Source organism: Periplaneta americana, chromosome 8, assembly GCF_040183065.1.
Source record: "Periplaneta americana isolate PAMFEO1 chromosome 8, P.americana_PAMFEO1_priV1, whole genome shotgun sequence".
In the NCBI taxonomy this organism is placed as follows: domain Eukaryota; kingdom Metazoa; phylum Arthropoda; class Insecta; order Blattodea; family Blattidae; genus Periplaneta; species Periplaneta americana.
In genome coordinates this window covers 168,553,981-168,572,698 of record NC_091124.1, presented here as the reverse complement: position 1 = coordinate 168,572,698, position 18,718 = coordinate 168,553,981, and the positions used below count along the sequence as shown (strand labels likewise).

Here is an 18,718-nt window from a genome sequence, read left to right as displayed (position 1 = left end):
AGCAATCCCATACTTTTTTCCCGAATTTTAAATGCATACAAATCTTAAGCAGGGTGACCAGGCGTCTGGTTTTTGAAGGACATGTCCACCTTTTTTGACCTTGCCCTCCTGTCTACCAGGCATTTTAAAATTGACTTTTGTCTGGCATTTTTTAAAACATGACTTGAATATTCAGTTCTTTGTAATTCGTGTTATTGATTGTTATAATGTCCTATAACCGTTGACAAGAGTATTAATAAATAAAAGAGAAAAGCACACACTCCGCAAGTTTCAGAGACAGAATATATAATGTTTGCAATCAGTACTCTTTAGTTCTTCGTTCAGTTTGTGTTGTCACTGAACTTCCGTTTTTACAGCATGGATAATGGATGTAACCAATGCCACAGTCAAGTCAGCCATTTTTAATAGCGTCACAGCCAAAATTGTATGTGGTTACTATCAATTTGTAGGATATCTGTGTTTACGATCATGTTGCAAAAACAAAAATGTAAATGTACTGATAATTTGAGAGTGAAGTATCTATGCTTTATTAGAACGGATCATCCATGAAGCAAAGTGTGAAGTGTACGAATGTTTTATTGCTATAGCAAACAAAGGTATTGGTGATTTGGATTGCTATGTGGGAAGTAGATAAGCACAAATCTAACATTCACAATGCAGTGGAGTCTTCAAGAGTCACATCCAGTAGCAGCCCACGGTTACAAAGGTTGGCAGTTCTGCATGAAAAATAGTGTAATTAGCAAATGCATGCTGTTCATTGCATCTAAATCGTATAACGTGTGTAATTACAGCCCCTTCTCGAAGTTGACTGTGCACCCAAAATTGAATTCCAACAATCCGTGCACTTTACCCATTCCATAGGCTACACCTCTCCCACCCGATACAACTAGTCATGTAGTGGAGATATGCCCCACATGTTGATAACATGAATGAACAACTATCAGGAACTTTCTATCATTCAAACACTTTTAACTCCTACCGAATTTTGTCATGTCAACTTTTCTAGCCTACACCCATTCTGGCAGACAGAATTAGGCCTGTAAGACATCACGTCAGAGAGCTGGGAGTTCCTACAGATTTGCAATAAAGTATTGTAACTTGAATAGTTTGTGAACATGTTTGTTGCATTATTAAATTTAATTCTTTGACTTAACAGTGCAAGAAATCAACTGTGGGACACACAATACAAATTCTCCGTGTTTCCCACTCATTACGTTAGCCCCGCCATTAACCAGCACAATTAATTCATGTTGTTCAATTATGACTGAATTTCCGTTAAGCCTATATTCCATTAAGATAATTTGCACCAAACTTTCAGCGTCATGTTGTGGTGGCAATGAAGATAAATTTCCAATCATTTTATTGCTATCCAGCAATTAATTTTGAATTGTTTTCGTAGTTCTTTTGAATTGTGACGAGCCCTATAAATGATCTTTGAAAGTTTAATCTAAATGTGGAGTAAATCAGTCAAACCCCGAAATATACCACGGTTTGTTGAATCATCTGTTTCAGCAAGTCCTTACATCACTAATTCAAATGCTGCACAGAATTTCACACAGTTAATTAATTTAGATAGACCATATCTACTTTTATGAAAATTTTCATCTTGTTTCTGAATGTTAATCCAATACGCAGAATCAAGCTGTGTTAGAATATTTTAATATCTGTAGCAGTGACAATTTTTGTTTGACTTGAAATGAGTTTTCGAATTTTTATGCTTTTCTATTTTTTTAAGTCAAATTAACTAAATTCTTCACTCCGGTCTTTGTCCATGTATTGTCTCCTCTAAACAGAAGACATGACGGGTGGGGGAGAAAGCGTTTTCATGAGTGCAGCAAAAAACCAATCGTTTCCATTACACATTTCGGTATTAAAATGACTAGTAGGCTACACGATTTCCTCGACTTTTTCCAGAAATTTCAATATTTAAATTTAGTGTAGGACATCTTAATTTCTTAAGTTAACGTGTAATTTCTCTTTTAATTTCGAAAAGGTTTGGTCGATTAGGTTTTCATTTCATTCATTTTTAATATAAAATATTTCCTTAGACACACTGATTAATCACATCACAGCACCCACAGTACTGTATAACACACTGGAACTGTAATGATATACAGTAAGTTCAGAAGCCTATGTGTTCTCCTAACGCAGAGATGAGGATGTTGGCAGTTCTTTTGTATATTCGGAGAGAGCTGCTTCGGTTGCAGCTCTAATGCAGTCTTATGGGACAGTCAAGAAAACCAATTTTCTGCAGCCGACTATCCTACATTGAGCTCGAGGACTGCTGATCACAGATCCGAAAAGTACACTACAGATAAAATTCTCGAGCAGTTCAAGGCTCCTACAGATAGTAAATTCTCGAATCGAAGGAGAATGAATTGGAAAAATAAATTAAACAATGAACTAGATTACATAAAAGCACGTATTACATTTTTATTTTACTTGTCCATGTAAATGGCGGTTCTGCAGTTCTTATTGTAGAGCCGCCCCTGGTCACATCTTTCTTTGCTGTTAAGGAAACAAAACTAAATGAAAAAGTGAGTGCTGCAGAAGGTGCCCCTAGCATTTCATACTGTTAAACATCATAATAGCTACGGGCTACTGATCAAGTGACTGCACTTCTAGTCTTAACCAGAAATTGTTTGATGATTCTGAAGTTGCAAAAAAGTTTCCTTGTGCTAGGACAAAAATGTAAGCGGTAGTGAATTAGGTTCTGGCTCCACATGCTACAAATATTGTAATTCAAGCGTTAGGTGGAATTTCGTGTTTTGGGCTTGCAACAGATGGTAGCAATCATAGAAACTTAAAAGATCTTTCCTATTCTTCTTCAGTGATTTGATTATAATGCTGGAGGATTCAAACAAAGATTTTAGAACTCAACATCAAACAAAATAGCTGAAACTATTAGCAATTGCATATTAGTCATTAAATATGCTAAATCAGTATGGTTTACAATAAAAACTTGTGCATTTTCAGGAGACAATGAAAATGTGAATTTTTATGGTTGAAGCACAGTATAGAGAACATACAGTAAAGACACCTAAGCCATTTCGTGGGAACAAATTCTGAGTGCGCATGTCACGAAACCGGGTGTATTATCTGGAACCTCCACCAGATGGATCTCCATCTACAACAGGCTGGCATAATTTAATATTAACTGAAAACATTCATTACTCTTCTTTTAACAATTTTAAAAACATGAGGCAAAGGAATGGCAATATAACCATAATAATAATTACTTCCGTATGCAATCATCATGAAAATATTCACTAATTGACGCTAACGTTCAAGTCACTGTTTGAGGCTTATGTTGGTAAAATTGATCCAAGTACAACATAATACATCATGGCGTTCGTTGTGGTGAAGTGCGAACATGAACATCAACAATGGATATAAGTATTTTGACTTCCTAGCGACATAATATTAATGATAGATAATATACATACAAGATTATTCATATTACTGACCAATAAAATAAATAAATATTTTACTAATATTTTGATAGTGGTTTGATACTAGCGACATAGTTGGATTCATTGAGAACTAGACCTTACTGAGCTTGAATTTAGTACCAACAACATCAAAGGTGCCGACAAGAGTTGTCCCAACTGATTCTTCTTATACTGTGGTTGAAGAGAAAATCAGGGAATAATGTATTTAGTATGTTGCAAGGAGACTTGCAGAATAAAAGATTGTTGGAGATAGATGTCCTGTTCACATATTTCATAATTGTTTACATCATGGGTCTGATCTTTTCCTTTGATGCTGAAGCAATAATAATTAAGATATTCAACTTTTTTTTTTTTTTTTCAATTTACACAGTTCGTACAGAGGAACTTAATGAGTTTGCAAGTTTGTAGATATTGAATACCGAAGTTTCTTGGTCAATGTAAAACACGTTAACTCTTTTCCCTGCTGTGGATACAATTGAAGCACTGTGCTAAAAGTTGTTGTTGTTGTCTGCTAATGCTGAATTTCTGACAGTGAAATCATTAATTCTCTCGCTCTCTAGTATTTTTCACTCAAGGACGCCAAATTGATAGTGGCTGGGCAGTGTTGAAGATGATTTTGATCCATTTCCTCTTGAAGATCATATAAGGGGCAGAGTGGTGAAGGAGATATTCCGATCCTGTGGAGATGCTTGGCCAAGTAGTTGTGGCCCTTGAACAGTCTAAAAATTGCAACTGCATTCTTCCTTGGGTATCCAGGGATATTTTGGGTTGAGACAGATTCCCATCTTTTATTTTTGGAAATTTGGAGATGATGATTTGTTATAATTTTGTGACATTGTGAAATAATTATTCTTTTTGTTCTATAATAGGATAATTGTGTAGCAGGTTTTTGAATAGTACCACAGCCCTTTTTTGGCAAGATAATCAGCAGCGTCGTTGTGAGTCAATACGCAATGTGCTGGTATCCATTGAAAAACTATTTTTTTCTTTAGGTTGTTGAGGTGAAATAGGCATTTCCAGTACTCAAGAATTTGTTGACTTTTTGATGTTAAAATGGAAGTTATAGCTAAAATGGCTGCTTTTGAGTCAGAAAGAATTATTGCTTGCTGGAATTGAGCTATTCTGTATAGAAGATTTTGAAGTGTCGTACATATGTCCATCAAAATTTGTAGTACCAAATCCAAGGGGTTTGTAAAAGGAGAACAAGACGGCATGTAGCTCCAGCACCTGCTCATTTGATTTGTTAGCAAGGAGCCTTCAATAAAAATATGGAGCCATTGTTGTTCTGGGAATCTTGTATGGATTGTTTCTAAGGCTAATGATTTCAGTACATCTTTTGGAGTGTCATCTTTTTTGACATCCTCCAGTAGATATGTTCAATATCTAGCATTTGTAATAGGTTTACTTTAAGGAGTAGATTTTCTTTGTTAGGAAGAAGAGTTATCTGTTTTTTGATATCCCAAACTTTAGAGAGAAAACTTTCTTGTGTTTCCTGCGTGCTGAAAGTTGATAAGTCCATTTTCGATGATTTTGAAATTGGCAGTGCAATGTGTTGTTTTACCCATGTATTATGTATGGGGAAAAAGTTGTGTGAATTAAACGTTGATAAGTCCAGTTTCTAGACCGTCTTGGATGAGACATGCATATCAATGTGCAGGTCAGATGTTATAAGCCCATGCTTTGCGAGCCATATGTTGATAAGTCCATACTTGGCAGCCATGTTTTTGTAAGTTTCGCAAAGCAATGTTACCGGTTATTAATGCTAAAGTGTTTTCCATTATATCTAGTGGCTTTAGATCTCCATCAATGGTAAAATTGAATTTTCGGGGTTAAAATTCTCTGAGTAACAACCATGTTGTCAGCATTGTGAGTCAGTTGAGTGGTGATTGTACGGACTTAATGCTTGACCGTATTATCTTATTGTTTGTCATTTTCTGTATTGAAGTTCTCACAACATTAACACACAAAAATCGCGTACCTACTAGAAAGGAATAATACCTGTACAGATCGTATGTTGCACAACCCTCGAAGAAATGAGCTTTCTGATTATCAACCTCACCCACGCAATTTGACAGCGACGATGTGGATAGAACATTTTGTAGCATTTCCGGGGTGACTTTAGCACAGGCTTCAATGATATGGTTCTTTAAATGTTTCACATTTTCAATTTTCTCTTAATCCTATCAAGCCCTTTATGTAACCCCAAAAGAGAAAATCAAGAGGTGTTAAATCTGGAGACCTGGCCGGTCGTTCTACCGGTCCATGTCGACCAATCCAATGTTCAGGGAACTGTTCGTCCAGTCTGCTGCAATATTTCTGTGGCTTAACCTACCAGAATGAAGAATGATATCAATTCTTTCCTCTTTCGGTAATGTCATCACGAAAATCAAGAAATTTGTTATAGGAAAGCTTCAAATAATCACAACAATGCATTGAAACTGTCACAGGTTAACCATACAGTAAAGCAGGAAAAGTTCATTACCAGAATTGCATAAAAATACCTTTTCCAAATCCTTCTTAGTACTGTACAAAATATCTGTAGATGCAGTAACTAATGTTTGTGTCATTATTACAGTTATCTTTAAATAACTTTAAAACAATTAGAGATATCTCAAAACGGATTGCACCATTGTTTTTCTCAGAAAATTTCACATGATTTTCAGTACCTACATTGACCCCCTTTCCATTTAAAATTTCAAAGTTGGATTCAAAATGGCGGCTTTTAAGATAGCTGAGGGCTAGAATCGAATGTGTCACTGGTAGAGCATTTGGTCTTACAGATACTGGTAACACCAATAGTAATCGAAAATCAAGCATAAGGAAGATATTTATATGGTTCCAGACTTTTGATTCACTCTGTATTTTGCTGCCAATACTCCGAAAAGTAACAGGATGTGTTACTCAGGAAGAATCGAGATATGAAGGCTGTCTGTTAGGTATTTCATTGCTCCAGAATAATCAAGTAAGGTGTAAATATTTACAATTTGTTTTCTTTCTTGTAGGTGCAACATTATTGGGCTTCCAAGGAATGCTAATGGCTATATAGTAGGAAACGTCAGTCTCATTCCACTGCAGTCGGTGATTCAGTTACTGTCATTGCTCAGTGTACGGAATAAAAGTTTATTTCAAGCCCTGCAAGTAAGTCATTTATAATTTCTTACATAAAGATAAATTTCCTGCTTGTGTTTTTGATGCATTGTGTAGATTGCTAAATTATAGCTGTCTTGTATGCTGGTAAAAACTCGAGTATCAGTCTACTTCAGGAATCCTCGTGGTTGCTTGCTGTTTTAAATGTTTAGTGTGTTATGATGTCCTGAGGAAGATGATACAGTGGAGTAGTTTTCCAGAACTGTTGCACCATTGGTGATCGTGAATTACCATATAGCTTCCTGAGTCCTGAGACATTTGTTGTTTAATTTTAAAGTTCATTATAATCCTACACTTAAAAAAAAAGTCACTGACATGAGGAAAATGCTGAAATAATTCTGCAGGTTAATTAGGGCACAAATGCAGGTATACTTGGCTCGAAAACATGACGGCCACTCTTCTTGGAATTGGTAATCCCTCATAAACCCCCATCCACTACTCAACCCCTAGCCGCGTGGCAGAAATACAATAGAGCCCAGCATTGCCAAATATAGCAGTCATTGCCTCTTAGCTTTCACTCGTTAGTGTCTTTTCAGACATTTGTCGACGTGTTGTTTTGTACCGTTGTGCGCTTCAATATGTCTAATTTATTCCGGCCATGATTAATGAGTGTTGGAGCAGATGATCCGCAATCAGGCCTCCTGATTCACCTGAAGATCCACGACCATCACGACAAGAGCAAATAACACCGTCGAAGAAAACAGAATATCTTATTTGCAGAGGAGCGTAGCTAAGAAAACGAAGTGTTAAAATTGTGTTTAATGTTAGGAATTTTATCCATAGAGTAATCGAAAGGTGCGATAGTTTGATAAGTAAAAATCTTAATCTCTTAACATCGGACGCAACCGGCGGCATGGTATTACTACAGTACAAAATATATTCGCCATAGAAATTAAGAATTACAGTTCACCAACTAAAGAGAAAATAAACAAACTGAAATAGAATTCGGTAAGATAGACGATTTTATGCGTGATTTACTTCGTCGAACAGTATGTGAACAGTACGCGAAAGAGATATCGCCAACGGCAAATAAACTTGCGGAAATATTCTGGCCTGATTTGTACATTATGTTTAAGAATGCAGAAAAAATTTCATTCGATTCTATCCAGCACTTTCGGAATTACCAGGAAAAGGGTTTTTAAGGAATATAGTTTGCGAAGAAGAAAAAAAAGCTCATGCCGTTTTCCACTTAACAGCTATTATAGCCAATGCCGCACTTTACAATAAAAATCATAACTTCAGAACTAATAAAGAGCCACTGGCGTAGCTCAGTTGGCTGAACGTTCGCAGATCACAATGACTTCAAGAATTGGCAACTCGGCTAAGGGTTTATCCCTTGCGCGTGCCTGCAGTTAACTGGTGAAGGGGATGAGGGAAGGTCGTCATGTTTTCGTGCGAAGTATATATTATACCATACTTAGGGTCTCTGCACATACATCTTATATCATAATCATGTAAGAAGTATGGTAAATAGTACACTATACTCTCAGGACTCAGGAGGATAGATAGATAGATTTATTGATATAGTTCACAAAACTACAAAACTTAATAATTTAACAAAAGCTCTATATACAAATGTAGTTCTACATAATAAATATACAATTTCCTAAACTAATTAATCTATCGCAAATCTCAATAATTTATTGGTTCAAACTTGCACTTACGTTTTGTTTTAGTGCATGTTTAAACCAATCGTGATAACCCTTAAGACTTTAAACCTTATTTATTTGCTCCTTTTCAAAATCTAATTGTAATATTTAGGTCTTATTTTACATAATAATTTATTATTCCAATTAGGTGATCAGATGTCGACATACTGTAAGTCATGAACCTGAAATAGCTGAATCGGTACATTCCATATGTAGGTTAATCTTTTGTTCTTGCAATATTTTCATGTCAGCAGAAACGTTTGCGTAACTTCTATGAAGACTACCACATACCTGCTTAAAAAGAAACTTGACAAGTTGCTTACATAATCAACCTCAATTTAGTTTCATCATTGTACATTGCATGTACTCATTATCGATTCATTGCTATTATGATGACTAATAAATTTATTATAAATGCATTCTTATTGAAATTAAAATATATTAGTTAACCAATTTATGAAGTCAAATTTTCTTCTGAACTTTTACTAATTAATATAGCTATCGGAATACATTACTAACTACCTTAATTCTCTATTTTCATTTTTTTTATTATTATTTTAAAAACCTTGACGTAATTCTATCTTATTTTCAAAAAGCTGTAATAAGTTTTTCTGATTTTAGGAAAATTTAATCTTTGTTGATGTCTATCTCTTAGTAGGTAGTTTCGTTCAGTATCTATAGTTTTGATTGAATCTACTTTATTTCTGTTCGAGTTTCTATTTGTCACTTTTTACCTCTTATTAACTGTTCGTCACCTGCTTCTACTTCATCGGTCGGTATTGCACAGCTCCTCCAAATTGTAGCACTTCCTCTCGCGCACCCCGGACTACCAATGGCCTGTGGCATTCTTATTACTTGATCTTCACTTGCGCTGACTTTGCCGGTTGATCCACAATCGCTTCTCCTTGTTGTATTTTCACTTGCGCGCCTCAGACTACCCTCACTGGTCATTCTCTCAGTCTGTGCCCCAGTTCCCCAAACAGCATCTTTACTGGTTCCAGCCTCTTCTTCCATACTAGGTTTTCCTTCTTCACTCTTCTTTCTTCTAAAGGGATCTGTGAAAACAGTGCTGTCTAGTTTATTTAGGTATGCTCTAATATCATTCACTGCCGTAAGCTCATCAATTCTTCTATTTGTTATTTCTGATTCCTTCTGCCCACTTGATGAGTTACTTTTCTTATCAGTCCTCTCTACGCTTCTAGACTTCTCAGGAGGATAGAAAAATACTGGAATGTTGCGAATACCCTAAGTAAATTAGCCCCCAACATTGTTTTTGTACACCACTTACGTTTCTGACATGCATAACTGACATTCTTGGATAATGATACACAAGATTAAAGTCTATCCAAAACTAGAAAAGTATTGAAGTTCAGCTGCTTCAAGGTGTCACCATGATAACTGCTTGAACCAGCCAATCAGAGTCCATGGCGACAGGTTGGCATTGCCGACTGTTTCACAGTGAACATATTGTAGCCAGCTGTTTTGTTTATTCGGAAGTGTTGGATCTTCATTGCTGTGTTACAGCGAGTATTGTTGTTCTGTCGTGACTATTTTTTTTGTAGTTATTTTGTTGGAGGTAGAATTACGAGTATTTTGATTTTAATTTTAAATTTAATTTAGTTGTGAGTGTATTTGTAACCTGATTTATGATGTCCGTGCACTTCATTTGTAAAGAGTGCGGCATCCTTCATAGCCCATTTTTAACATCATAGCATAAGTGAACAACTGCCATTTATTGATTCTGGTTCACGTTAACACTTTGTTTAAAAAACTTAAAATTTTAACACTTTTAACGTGTCGTTAAACAATTTAAAGTTTTTTAACTGCCATTTATTTAGTTCTCTTAGTATCAAATACAAGAGAAAAGAATGCCATGTACGTGTCAGTGCTTGAATATGACCACTGGCAAATGATTGTCACACCACACCATACATTCTTCCAAGCAATGTTGGAAGTTGTCTATTACTCCCTTCGTATATATAGCCAGGGATAGTGTTGACTGCAGCTCTGATAAGGTTCTTCAATTCCAAGCTGGTGATAGGACGTGTTTGGAAGACTTCTTGCTTGAGGCACCCCCAAACCCCATGAGAAGAAGTTGACAGATGTCAGATCCGGGACCGGAATGGTCAAAAGATGTCATCATATCGAGAAATTACTTACTGGAAAAGGTCTTTCGTGCCGTTCTATCCCTCCGCCCTGTTTTATGATTCCAGGCAGATGCTATGTTTCTAAAGGAACTAACTCACATTGCAATGGTGCAAGCATCTGGCACTTTTCCATGGTGACCAAAGTTGAAGTGTTGTCTGAATATATGCTGTGTAGCAGTTTAAAACTCATCCTTGAAATAGGTCTCTACTGTGAAAGCACATTGCTCTGCAATCTACACTTGCATATTATGTTGTTGTCTAGTGCCTTGCATTTGGCAATGAAGCCATTAGCAGCACTTGCATATTATAGATTTATTAATTTGTCCTACAGAATAATATCTGCGATATTGACAATTAATATTTGAGGAGAAAAATTCGTTCCAGCACCAGGGATCGAACCCGGGTCCTTGGTTCTACGTACCAAGCACTCTGACCACTGAGCTACGCCAAATTCAATCCAATTTTGTAATATTCATTACAAAATAAGGTGAAACTTCGATATCTTCCCACACCACAAACAGAAGGAAAAACATACTGAAATAATGGATAATAATATCAAATAGTTGGTTTTTATTTTCAGTCAATCATCAGGTTAAGGCAGCAAAAGTAGATTCTGCTACATGAAATTACAATATATTAATAAGCATCACGAATATTTTCGACTTTTTTTATGCAAGTCATCTTCAGGTGATATAGTTTACTAACAAACAAGTACAATTGAACGTAGGTGAAAAATATATAAAGATACAAAACACATATAAAACACAAGTAAAAGTTTAATCTTGCTTGCTTTTTTTAGGAGTTAAATGGCGTACATAGTATTAAAATAACATTCAAGTAAAAAACATTCCAGTAAATATAGTTATAATGTAAACAGTGATAATGTGCCAAACCAAATCATTCTCTCCATTTATAATTTATATCAACAAAATGAAATTGCCATAAGAACTGAACGCGGAACTACTAGCTGGACTTCCATCAACCAAGGTGTTAGACAAGGGTGCGGTCTTTCCCCTCTGTTGTTTATTATATATATGAACCATATTTTATACATTTGGAGGCAAAGTCATCATGCTGGAATTCAAATTAATCGAAACACAGTTCTCGATACACTAATGTTTGCCGACGATCAGGTTATTATCGCTCAAACAGAGGATCCTTTACAGAGAGCCATTTATAATTTGCAAATAATCGCCTCAGATTTCAATATGGAAATCTCAAAAGAGAAAACGAAAGTCATGGCATTTTCGGGAGAGAACCCAATTCCACGTAAGATCATGATAAATAATACTTTAATTGAACGTGTTAATTCATTTAACTATTTAGGTTATAACCTCTCTTACATCACTGATGAAGATATGTCAAACAAAATATCTAAATTTATAAAAATCACTGGTGTAATTAACACCGTTTTCAAATCATCCCATGTTCAGAAACATACAAGGCTAAAGGTATATAAGACACTAGCTCGACCGGTCCTCACTTACGGTAGCGAGGCAAGGACAATCAGAAAAGCTGATGAGCAAAGGCTGACGACAGCTGAAATGAGGTTCATGCGACGAACAGCGGGATGCTCTTTGCTGGAACACCGTAAAAATCTGGACATATTGCAGGAACTAAAAATGGATCCTATAGTTAATTTTGTTCAACAATATTGACTTCAGTGGAAAAAACATGTCGAAAGGATGGATCGCACTAGATGGCCTAAACAGATTCTTACTTATGTACCAAGAGGAAAGAGGAAATTGGGAAGACCACGCAAGCGCTGGCATGAGACCGTAACAGATCCTGTAGGGTCTAATACGTGAAGGATATGATGATGATGATGATGATGATGATGATGATGATGATGATGATGATGATGTAAACAGTATATTAAAATGGCAAGCAATGTGCCAAAGTTGTAAGATTAAAATAGTTTAAAAATTACGTTAAACTGAAGGCTAAGGCTTGTTCATTATGATGTTCAACATGTTGGAAACCTGTAGGAAATAGATGTGAAAACTATTCTCGGTCTATTTGCCGCAGTGAGAGACATTAATACGAAAGGTGTGCAGTAGAGGTTTTCAGAGGTTGTGGCCTTCTCGTCTTGGCATTACATGGTACCATGGTATCGTTTTTTGTGCACGAATAATTCGTTTAACATGTTTCTATTTGAGTCTTGAATACATTCCTTAACAAATCACTCCAAACCAATATGAATATAGCTTGGATTGTGTTTGAAGGAAATTTTTTTGTGTTGGTCCCATTGTACATCTTTGTTTACATAAATAAAAAGACATTGAAGTTGACATGATACACAAATATTATTTTTTAAGAACCACAGGAAACAAATGACAGTTTGTAAAATGACATTGATGATCTAGAAAATGAACAGCTCCAGTGAGCTCCAAGGTAAAATACTGTTTTTTTTACTCCTTTGTATTTTATTTTTGGTCCAGGGAAAATACTCCTCTTTTATGACAATATTCGTAAAATTTCGATTATGTTCCATGGATAAAAAAATAAAATGCAGTAAAAATTAATCTTTCATGTGGACCAAATAAAGTTTAAGTATACATTACCGTAGCTCACTCAAATGTGTAATTAAGCAATAAAAATATGTACCGGTATCTTACTGAATAATTAATACTAAATATGTGCCGTGTGTGTATTTGTAAAATTATTTCATCTCTGACTTTCATTTGTTCATAGATAAACACAATGCAAATCAGATATCAAATTTTATTACCTTCAAATAGCATTAGATTTAACTACATATCGCTCATTCATCTTTAGTTTCGACAGTGTATAAAGTTTTCTATGGTTAAAGATCTCTTTTAGTCCTTCCTTATGATGCGTTTGTGCCCTGTCCTCAATTCACTTCTGTAATGAATAAAGCCTATGTCCATCTAAAGGAACTACACTTTCCAATGATGAAAAAACATTCCAGATCGGTTAAAGAGTTTCCTAAGATTGCTTCATACAAAAATACAAACGCCCTCTCTTTATAATTAAATTTAGAATAGATAATAGTTATTTATGGTACTTGTGAGGTAAGTGCATCTTTATTGCGCGAGTGGAAAGATTGAAAGCACGAGGCATCAGCTGAGTGCTTAAATTACACGAGCGCAATAAAGATCACGCTTACAAGTACCATATGTAATTTTATCCATGACCATAACGAAAAATTGTTTTATAAAAGAAAATATGTTGAAAATAATGACGTATCAAGGTATGGATTTTCGAAACGATACTAGATAGGTTATGATTTAGGAGGCCATGATTAGTAAAGAATGGTATCTAAGGCATTGGATAAATAACAAATTATAATTAATTATATAATTTTAATATATATTTTTTCAATTTAAACATGTATTTTCGTGTTTTTGAAGTTTCAGGGATTATTTAGAAGTGTTCACGGGACTAATGTGATTAAAATAATATCACATTTTACTTCTGTAAACTTAAGAGGAATATTAAAACATAATTAATCATCGTGTCTGTTTAGCTTAGTTGACTAACGCGTGTTGTTATAAAATCCTATAAACGTAACTTTGTAGGTTCAAGTATCCTCACCTCCCAAAAGGTGCAGTGCACAAATTACGACGTAGTAGATAGAGAAAAGAGAAGGAGATTGAGTGTATGTATATTTAAGAAATGGTAATAAAGAAGTAGAGGTAGTGACATCTAGTAACTAATACATTAACTTCTTGAGTAATAGTTGCCCAGGTACTAGGAAAATACTAATGAACTGTGAGATAAAGTTCAAACTGTGAGGTAAAGTCTTTATCTCACTAGTGGAATAAAGTAATGTTGAATAAAAGCCTACTTTACAAATGCAAAAGTATTTAGTAAAGGCATGTTTTTCGTTATGGTCATGGATAAACACATGAATGTCATAGAATACAATGAGATCTGTATAAAAAGGGTTGTTAAATTAATATTTTCCAATTGTTGTACAAGGCCGCCTTAAATAAATGCAAAGTCATTTGTTTTATCTTTATTACTCGTATATTAGTCTGACAGGTGGTACTGACATAAAAAGCATTATTATATTAAAACTAATATATCTCGTTAAATATTAGTTGTATCAAAATTTTGCACAGAACAAAAGTTGTCGGAAAGATCTTTGTAGCAACTTTTGTTATGTAACATCCTAAAAATCAATAATAAGCTAGATAATCAATTTATTTACTTCAGGCCCCCTTATAACCCCCATTTTAAGAGAGTATTTTGAATGGCATTATGCCTAAAATCTAAGTGGGAACTAACTTACCTTACATACCAATTTTCATAGAAATCGGTTCAGCCATTTTTTGAGTGAAAAGGTAACAAATACATAGATGTACTTACTTACTTACAAATGGCTTTTAAGGAACCTGAAGGTTCATTGCCGCCCTCACATAAGCCCGCCATCGGTACCTATCCTGAGCAAGATTAATCCAGTCTCTATCATCATATCCCACCTCCCTCAAATCCATTTTAATATTATCCTCCCATCTACGTCTCGGCCTCCCTAAAGGTCTTTTTCCCTCCGGTCTCCCAACTAACACTCTATATGCATTTCTGGATTCGCCCATACGTGCTACATGCCCTGCCCATCTCAAATGTCTGGATTTAATGTTCCTAATTATGTCAGGTGAAGAATACAATGCGTGCAGTTCTGCGTTGTGTAACTTTCTCCATTCTCCTGTAACTTCATCCCCCTTAGCCCCAAATATTTTCCTAAGCACCTTATTCTCAAACACCCTTAACGTATGTTCCTCTCTCAGAGTGAGAGTCCAAGTTTCAGAACCATACAGAACAACCGGTAATATAACTGTTTTATAAATTCTAACTTTCAGATTTTTTGACAGCAGACTGGATGATAAGAGCTTCTCAACCGAATAATAACAGGCATTTCCCATATTTATTCCCATATTTTATTACTAAATTCAATATTTTGAAATTAAAGGATGAGGAAGCTAAGCAAAATTATCAGGTCGAAATTTCGAATAGGTTTGCCACTTTAGAAAGTTCCGACGAAGTTGAGAAAGAATTAGATGTTAATAGCGTGTGGGAAAATATCAGAGATAGTATCAAAATTGCAGCTGAGCAGAGCATAGGTTATTATGAAACTAAGAAAAAGAAAAAAAAATACATAGATGTACAAACAAAAATTTAAAAAATGCGATTTTCTGTCTCAGAATAGTTAATTATACCCGTTTACACAAATTATTTTTGCAAAAGCGATAATTACCAGAAAATTTTTGGTTATAATTTTATTATTAGTAGAGATATTGTTATACAATTCTAATGAACCCATGAACTTAGAATGTTTAGGAAGATATAGAACCCTGCAAAAAGAAGATTCTATACCTCAAAAATACTGGAGTGCAAGAGGACTAAGGACTTCGTTGACAAATATCTAGGCATTTGAACGACAACATATTTTTATTACTGATGGAAGGAGCATCCTATTTTAAAAAGCTAGCTGCGAACTTTGCTACGAGATGTGGATCTCTTCCATGGCAGTGTTTCTTCCCTGCTCACTGTCATATAGAATTTATGTTTTAAATATAAAAAAAGCAATGGTCATGTGTTATTGGAGAGAACTTACATTGTTACCTGGTGATGTGAATTTTTGAGAGGCATGATGCAGAAGGATTTTTCTACTGTTGTATGGCTGGATGAAACACAGTTGAATGCCAGCCACACTCTAAGTAAAGGTGGGACAGATGACACTGGAAAGTACGATGACATTACCTATTGGAAAGGAGGGGAGAATTATTGTACTGCATGCAGAAACATCAAAAGGGTTAGTTGAAAACTGCCTTCATGTTTTTAGATAACAAAAACTGTCGACTAGCATGAGGAGATGAACATATAAAATTCGAAGAATGGTTCGAAAGGTGCTTATTGAAGAACATAGAGAGACCGTTGGCAGTAGTAATGGACAATGTTCCATATCATTCCATGACTATGGCCAGTAGAAAGGAATCACCCATTGGTTTGCCTCACACAAAATATCTGTCAACAAGCACATGAAGAAAGCATAACTCCTACATTTAGCAGCACATATTACTCTGTGAAAAGATTTATTAAATCTACATACTTAGACTTCAACAAACAAAATTTGATACACAATCTCATGGGAAAAAATGGAAGTCTCTGCATCAAAATCCACAGTTAATTCCCGATTTACCACGAAAATCGTCTGTAGCTGCATTTAGATTGGCAACAGGCCATGATTGTTTGGCCAAACACCTGCATAGAATTGGAATATATCAGTCCCCTAACTGTCCATTGTGCAACTCAAACCAAGAAATGGATTCGGAACACCTCAAAATCTGTGCTTCAGTGGCTGGTCATGATAATATCTTTGAAAAATATTGGAGTGCAAGAGGTCAAATGACTTTATTGTCAAACGCCTGGCATTAGAAAACAACAACAACATTTAGCAGCACAACACAAGCCACAGTGCCCAAAGTATGTAGTGGACGAAGTGATGAAGAAATACGGTCATAATGTTAGCCAGTTGCCACCATACCATTGTCACTTCAGTTGTATTGAAATCATATGGGCCAAATTAAAAGACATGTTGCTATGAGCAATGTTCGTTATACAATGACAGAAGTGGAAAAACTATTACTAGATGATGTGGAAAATGTCAGTTCAGAAGACTTGAATAAAGTAGTGAACCACATGGAACATGTTATAAAAGAAGCATGGGAAATGGAGGGATTAATTGAAAACTGTGTGAAAGAGAACATTTCTCTTAGTGATAATGAGAGTTGTGTGGACAGTGACAGTATATCAGACATCAGCGCCATATGTTCATTACAATAGGGAACACTTCTCCATGAAGCATTTATTGGCTGATTATGTGTGGTGCATGAAGAGTTTTAAATTTATTAGCATGAAATCCTGATTACTGTTTGTATTATATATCACTTGCACATTATGTACCATATTCACATTAATTCTTCATTTATAATTATTATTATTATTATTATTATTATTATTATTATTATTATTATTATTATAATTATTGGTAGACCGGAGGGCAAAAGACCTTTAGGGAGGCCGAGACGTAAATGGGAGGATAATATTAAAATGGATTTGAGGGAGGTGGGATATGATAGAGACTGGATTAATCTTGCACAGGATAGGGACCGATGGTGGGCTTATGTGAGGGCGGCAATGAACCTTCGGGTTCCTTAAAAGCCATTTGTAAGTAAGTATTATTATTATTATTATTATTATTATTATTATTATTATTATTGATCTAGATTCATTTTCCTGGCTGAGAGGCCATGGTCTCTTGGTTGGTTTTCTACCAGATGTTTTGTCTGCAACTGCGGCAGACATCTTCAGTGGAGTGGTATCTGAGGTCGCAAAACTCTTCTCAGCGTACCTGAGCCAACTGATCCTGTGGCTGGTTGTGCGGGCGTATTTATAGTGCAACTAGCGGGCCGAGGCCTGTTGTCGCTGCAGTCCATGCCACTTTGTTCACTGCTCCTGTTCTGGGTTCCGTCCTTCTGTTGTAGTGGCTTCTTATCTGTTCTATGTAGGACCGGGTGCCAACATTTGTTTAGCTTTACGCCTTCTTCCTTGCGATTAAAGTTGTTGTCATGTTTATAGATTTCGATCGCTTCTCTATGTAGATGGGAGAAGAAGTGTGTCGTCGTGCTCAAGATGTCCATGTCCTTAAATCGTATATTGTGATCGCCCTCTTGATAGGCATGTGCTGCACTGCCGATTTGTCGATCTGTCCTAGGTGGCAATTCCTATTGTGTTCTGTCAGTCTTGTCCTGACGCTCCACTGTGTAGTACCGATGTAGACCTTCCCACACAAACAGGGATTCCTGTAAACTCCGGCGGACAGCAGCTTATCTCGTTTGTCCTTGGATAACCTCAGCATGCTCTGGATTTGCTTAGTTGGCAGGAAGGTCGTTTCCACTTCATGTCGTTTCAGTACCCTGCTGATACGGTCTGTCACATTCTTTAAATACGGTAGGAAGACCGTGCCCTTCTTAGTCGCTCATTCTTGTGACCGCATAGACGGTGTTACTCTGGGTCGTATGGCTCTCTTTATCTCCGGCCTTGAGTAGCCATTGGCCATGAGTGCTATCGATACATGGCTCAGCTCCCGTTGGATGTGTTGTGGCTCGGCTACCCGCCTGGCCCTGTTGATCAGAGTTTTCATTGGCCATGATGGGCCACAGGGTCAGTTTCCTCAGGTACGCCGAGAAGAGTTTTGTGACCTCAGATACCACTCCACTGAAGATGTCTGCCGCAGTTGCAGACGAAACGTCTGGTAGAAAACCAACCAACAGACCACGGCCTCTTAGCCCGGAAA

General features: G+C 36.1%; 1 protein-coding gene across 6 annotated transcripts in view; it reads left to right on the top strand.

Moving 5' to 3' along the window:
• Nucleotides 1–18,718, top strand: part of LOC138705231 (tudor domain-containing protein 5-like) — a 245,950-nt gene that overhangs the window by 215,774 nt on the left and 11,458 nt on the right. For 5 of the 6 annotated variants that reach the window (XM_069834040.1, XM_069834041.1, XM_069834038.1 and 2 more), the window contains one exon: nucleotides 6,455–6,590. The exons of the other annotated variant lie outside the window; for it this stretch is intronic. In XM_069834040.1, coding sequence (XP_069690141.1) covers nucleotides 6,455–6,590 — 136 coding nt within the window. The remainder of the gene's footprint in view (nucleotides 1–6,454; nucleotides 6,591–18,718) is intronic. 6 annotated transcript variants of the gene reach the window in all.